Source organism: Microchirus variegatus (genome assembly GCF_963457635.1).
Source record: "Microchirus variegatus genome assembly, chromosome: 19".
NCBI lineage: Eukaryota > Metazoa > Chordata > Actinopteri > Pleuronectiformes > Soleidae > Microchirus > Microchirus variegatus.
Genome location: NC_139820.1, coordinates 9,586,789 through 9,593,007, shown reverse-complemented (window position 1 = coordinate 9,593,007; position 6,219 = coordinate 9,586,789). Strand labels below are relative to the sequence as shown.

Sequence of the window (6,219 nt, the reverse complement as noted above, 5' to 3'; positions counted from 1 at the left end):
TCGTCTGTAGAAATTTGCAAATCCAAGGAACCGTTGCAACTGCTTACGAGTGGAGGGAGTGGGCCAGTCTCTCACCGCGCTGATCTTAGCTGGATCCGGTGATAGCTTCCCTTGGTCCACGATGAACCCAAGGAATGGGACAGATGAGGCATGGAAAGTGCACTTTTCGGCCTTGGCGTAGAGTTTGTTCTCCAGCAGTCTTGCAGCACCATACGGACATGCTGGACGTGTTCCTCCTCGGACTCAGAAAAAATTAGTATGTCGTCCAGATGAACAAACAGGAATTTGTCCAGCATGTCGCGTAAGACATCGTTCACCAGGTGCTGAAAGACTGCTGGAGCGTTGGTCAGGCCGAAAGGCATGACCAGGTATTCAAAATGCCCAACGGGGGTGTTGAATGCAGTCTTCCATTCGTCCCCCTCTCTGATACGAACCAAATGGTAAGCATTGCGTAGGTCGAGCTTTGAAAATATCGTAGCCTTGCAGAGCGGGCTGAACGCAGCATCCATGAGTGGAAGAGCGTATTTATTATGTACTGTGATCTCGTTGAGCCCCCGGTAGTCGATGCAGGGTCTCAGTGTACCGTCTTTCTTTTGAACAAAAAAAAACCCTGCACCGACTGGAGACGACGAGGGACGAATGAGTCCGGCGGCCAACGACTGGTTAATGTATTCCTCCATGCAGGAACGTTCAGTCTGTGAAAGGTTGTACATACGCCGAGACGTTACCAGTGTACGATAGAGAACGATCTGACGCCGGTGAGGAGAAATGACTCCGCCTTTATGCCCCGCTGATTGTTCATCCGAAGCAGGTGAGGCGGAGCCGCGCAGGTGTAGTGATTACCGGCGTCATGGAGGGAACTGGGTCAGCCACGCCCCCTGCAGAGTCAGAGTGGGAAAAGGAGAGCAGCAGCAACAAAACCAAAACACTAATAATAAAATTGAGGAGAAGGTGCAGGTGAAATCGTAACAGTATTGTGATACATATGAAACTGTGATAAAAAGCATATTGTCCCAGACCTCTCAGACAACCTCACTTCTCTGCTTTGCTTTACTTTTCTCCACAGGTTTCTCACACACGACCAGAGGAGATAGCTTTTAGGATCCACCAGACTCTGAAAGTGGGCGTCATGCAACCAGCGGCTGTGTCTGTCTATGAATATTATAACCGTAAGCTTTAAAGACACTTGGATAGATCTGGATAGAGAGCACATAGACAGATTAGCAGTGTTAACAGTGTTAGATTTAATGCACATTTCCTCACTGTGTGTCTTCATCATTGCAGAAAAACAATGTGTGAAATTCTACCATCCAGAGAGGAAAGCTGGGCAGCTGCTGAGGCTCTGTAGAAATGAAGAATGCACATGTGCTGAAGGTAAACACTCTAGTGTCCCTCTGAAGATGCACCTGAAAGTACTGAAGGAACTCATAATAACCACTAATATCATGCTTCATTAAATAACTGGCCAATTATCATTCTGCTGTTTACAACATCACATCCTCAGCATAAATACTCACCCTCAGAAACACTAGACGTCGTCATGATCTGAACGTCATGAACTGTCACACTCATGATGTCCAGATCTACATTGTACCATATCATGTTCAATTCAACATTTGAATGTGCAGTTTTAGTGCTTTCTTTGTTTTATTGGCTTGTTTCACATTTAAAGTGTCTTTGAAATTCAATTCATGATAAAAAAGAGATATGGTTGAAGAATGTGGCTGACAGTTAATTTAGGATCAGAGCTGCAGTTTACCACAACCTTCCCAAAAACCTGTACTACACTGATTACAACGGTAAGTAGTCTGTATTTTTACAGCGCCTTCCTAGACTTGGTGACCTTTACTCTACAGTTTTGCCATTCACACACAATCCTACAGTGCATCAGTATGTGCAGCATTTTTTTCTTGTCCAGAGACACATTAGCATGTACTTATGTTATTGTTTGTATCTTTACTATGCGTCTGCTGTTTATTTCCAGAGAACTGCAGCATGCAGAAGAAGGGTAAAATCAGCAATGATATGCGCACAGCTAAACCCTGTGAGACTACTCATACCAGCAGAATAGATTTTGGTAAGACTCAGTGTGAATGATCTGCATTATTTGATTAACTATAAATGATCTGACTGTTTGTAAGAGGTTCATAAGTGAGAAAATCATCTTCCACTTATCTGTCCTCAGTTTACAAAGTGAGAGTGGAAGATTTCACAGATGGTTTGTCCACTGATATTTACACAATGCGGATAGTAGAAGTGACCAAAGAAGGTGAGTGTGAACTGCATCAAATATATCACATTATAAATGAGTGTTATCAATCCCCTCATCTTATTCTTGGCTCCAAAGTAAAGCCATTTTCATAAAATGTCCAACTTTTCCTTTTGATTTCCCTTGGGGGAGATGATGGGAAAATAACAATCATGTTTTACACTAATGCTGAAGATGTGTTTAATCCAGAATTTTCTTCTTTCTCTTCTGCTGTATTTTGAAAATCAGGAACTTCTGATGTTGGTCCCCTGGGTAAACTACGTGCATTCCTCAGCTACCCTCACTGCAGGGAGGCTTTAAATCTGGGTAAAGGGAAAACATATCTCATCATGGGCACATCAAACGATATTCACAAGGACCAATCGTAAGTGTTTGCATGATGCTGTACAGTACAGTATGTTCTTGTGTCACCCGGCGACATTCTCATGCTGCACACAGGAAGTGATTTGCTTTATGTCAAGACAACATATGAGTTTTTCACACATACTGGATTCACACCAACATTCACACCAGCATCCATGTGATTGTTTCTCTCCCCACAGGTTTCAGTATGTGCTCGGTGAAAGAACCTGGATCGAGTACTGGCCCACAAGAGCAGAGTGTCAAAGTGATGAACACAGGCCAACATGTTTGGGCTTGGAGGAGATGGTCACGCAGTACACTCTCTTTGGATGTCAGCACTAGTGCAACAGCAGAAAATCAACTGTCCTTTTCCCATTGTTTTTATTTATGCAATAGGATAGCAGATTGAAAAGTTGCTCTGTGTGAAATAAAACGAAAAAAAGTCTTCGTCGAACTGTATGTGTGTTTTTTTGTTATACATTAAGTTTGGTTAATGCACACAATTAAACAAGTGATTATGACTGTCTGGGGTTTCAGTGAGAGATCATCAATAGATCATCCAATGAGTTTAAGGTCCATGATTAAGCACGACAGCCTGAGCTAAAAAACTGTCTGTTTAGTTTTTTGCAATAGGCTAAAACGTTCACATTCACATTCATACACATATATATCACTCTTACTGCTGAATGCTTGACTATGTGTACCATTCATCCATTCAAACATTGTCCTCACTGACAGCAAAGGTTCAGTCTATTGTCCAGTTGCATGTGGACGAGAGGAGCCAAGGACTGAACCAATGAAATCAAAGGACCACAACGCACAGTTACAAAATGAACTCGAACTAATTTCTATGGAATTTCTGTGGAAAGAGGCTGCAGAGAAGTGGGGATAACATTTCCAACCTTTTTTGGTTGGTTCCATTTCACAAATGTGTTCAGCGCCTCTAAGATCATTCTGTGTGCTGTGACTTATCACATCTCCCCAAAGCTACGTTAGTTGGCCATGTACCACAGGGACTTCTCTGAAACAAGGACTGGAGAGAGACCTTGACGGTGTTCCTTTTGTATTCCATTCTCCTGCAGCTTCATCAGTCTGCATAGTATGTATCTCCTCCTCTTTCCTCTTCCCCTTTCCATCCATCCATCCATTATCTACCGCTTTATCCTCCACCAGAGGGTCGCGGGGGGTGCGGTGCCTATCTCAGCTGACATTGGGCGATAGGCGGGGTGCACCCTGGACAGTTCGCCAGTCCATCGCAGGGCCACATAGAGACAAACAACCATTCACTCACACTCTCACACCTACGGTCAATTTAGAGTGACCAATTCACCTAATCCCCATATCGCATGTTTTTGGACTGTGGGAGGAAGCCGGAGAACCCGGAGAAAACCCACGCACATACGGGGAGAACATGCAAACTCCTTGCAGGAAAGGCCCTTGTTCCGAAGTTGTCCCAAACGGGCCTCGAACCCAGGAACCCGGGTCTTCTTGCTGCAAAGGCAAGAGTGCTAACCACTACACCAACCGTGGGCCCTCTTCCCCTTTCCCTTGCTGTTATATGGTTGTCTGTCTGTTTCCCATGTCTGCGGTTTGTGGGTGTGTCTACTTGTCTTTTTCCCTGCAGGCTGGCCAGAGAAACCCCTTTACCTGGTTTCCCTCCAACTCACCTGCCGCAGATCACCCTGATTGCCACCTGTTTAAAAGCCTGGACCAGCTTAGGTGGTAACCATTATGGAGGTCAAGCTTGGTGATTATGGTGGCTCCTTAATAATAACATGCTCACATGAAGGGTACCTGTTCTTGACAGTGATTTCATTAAGGCCCCTATAGTAAACGCAGGGACGCAAGGCTTTGTCCGTTTTACTAACAAAGAAAAACTCTGCTCCCTCAGCTGAAGATGATGGTCTTATAATCCCGGCTGCCAGAGGTTTATTTTCAGGAGCATATAATGTGTATAGTCAGCCTTGGTGGCAGAAGCAGATGTCTGTGTCGTCCTCTGACTGCACTCGCTGAGTCAGATTTAATATCTTGACAGATGAGCAAATGGCAGATTGCTTCCCCAGTCTGTCAGCAGAGAAAACGCCACCTGGGTCCACTCGAAAGAAGATAGGCAAGAGAACAATGGACAAGGAACGGCCAAAGGAAGGACCAAAAGCAATAGCTTTCTGGAGGAGGAAGATGAGCATCAGTGACGGGGTGTATATGGACAGGAAGACTCGGTGAGGACGCTGGAACGGGACCACGATCCGACAAGGAGAGCCTCTGGAGACTTCAGGAGAACTCCTGCAGACCACTGGATATGGAGGTAAGCTGCTCATTGTGACGTTGAAGAGCGGTGGTTTGTGCTCTCAGCTCATCACAGCGGGACTCTGACTCAGCTGGGTTCATTTTTAGCCAGATATTTCTGTGATGTGTTCTGGCAGAGAAGAACCCAAAAGCATCACAGAGACCGAATCCAGAAGTTGGAACACGAAATAGGTCAGGTTTTAGGCAGGTTTAAAAAGCAATGTGGGAGAGCTTGGCAAAAACATAAGTTAGTGATGAGGCATGGAAATGATCAGGAAATATTGAGTATTGAAAAGTGTTACAATTTGTGTGAATATACTGTGTTTGATGAGGTCTATGTGCCGATTTAGCAAGCTCTGAAGAGCTAAAATGACTTAAAGGTCACATAGAGTGGTCCTGTTGCACATAAATGTTAGTTATCGAGGTCTGCTTACATATATTAACTTGTTTTTATGGTCAAAAACCTCTGAGCCGATTGAAATCCTCTTTTCTGAAGGTGTTCGTCAGCTGCGATGTTTCATAGTGAACTCTGACCCCCAGAAGACAGAGTCTTGTGATTGGCCAATACTATTCAGCACACCAGCTCTCAGAAGCGCAGCTCCCCCCTCTGGAACGGTAGATGCACTGCTCCTCATTATCAAAACATTGTTTTAACAGTGTTTAAAAATAGCTTCTTCACGACTCTCCGCCGCAGTCCCTTTATGACTTTGACCCGGAGTCAGACCCAGAGTCAGAAGACACTGTTGCTCGTGTAACACCTCCACAACGGACGATATTCTTCTTCTGTGGTTCAATGTACGCAACCGGATGTGCCCGGACTAGTGCCCGGAGCAGGACGATCGGCTGTTCAGGAGAACAGCTGTTTACATAACTATTACGGGATTTTCAGAGATCTCGTTGAGCCCCGAGATTACAATAAACACAGCGTTCTCAGCAATGGCTGAACTGTTTGTTCAGAACCTTTAGGGCTTCATAAACAAGGTAATGACGCAGATACACACTAAAAAAAACAGCGTTAATAGGAACTTCCGGTCGAGTTCCGCTTTAAATTACCAAAAAACCAAAAGATACCAAGGACAAATGTGTTAACGTGTTGTGTGTAAAACATATTAGAAATGCAGAGCAGCGTTGCACTGTTGATTCAGTTGTATGTGCGGAAATCTGTTGATCACAGACAGTTATTGATTTTCTCATGTTTATTTTTTCCTTTGGTCGTAGATAACGTAACCTTTAACTGACGTGAACCATTTCTCAACTCCTGCCGGGAAATTATGTCTTTGTGTTTACATACGTGTGAAGGAGGGAGGTGAGAGGTAAAAAGG

The 6,219-nt window shown here is 44.4% G+C and overlaps 1 protein-coding gene across 1 annotated transcript in view; it reads left to right on the top strand.

The window, feature by feature from the left end:
- The window catches only part of LOC310940712 (complement C3-like), a gene marked incomplete at both ends in the record, with an annotated part of 26,910 nt that extends 22,613 nt beyond the window's left edge, over positions 1 to 4,297 (top strand). The window contains 7 exons of the mRNA XM_083905703.1: positions 1,067 to 1,169; positions 1,285 to 1,374; positions 1,985 to 2,077; positions 2,186 to 2,269; positions 2,498 to 2,633; positions 2,812 to 2,942; positions 4,236 to 4,297. Of these exons, the coding sequence (XP_083761829.1) occupies positions 1,067 to 1,169; positions 1,285 to 1,374; positions 1,985 to 2,077; positions 2,186 to 2,269; positions 2,498 to 2,633; positions 2,812 to 2,942; positions 4,236 to 4,297 (699 nt within the window). The remainder of the gene's footprint in view (positions 1 to 1,066; positions 1,170 to 1,284; positions 1,375 to 1,984; positions 2,078 to 2,185; positions 2,270 to 2,497; positions 2,634 to 2,811; positions 2,943 to 4,235) is intronic.
- Positions 4,298 to 6,219: the final 1,922 nt, after the last annotated feature.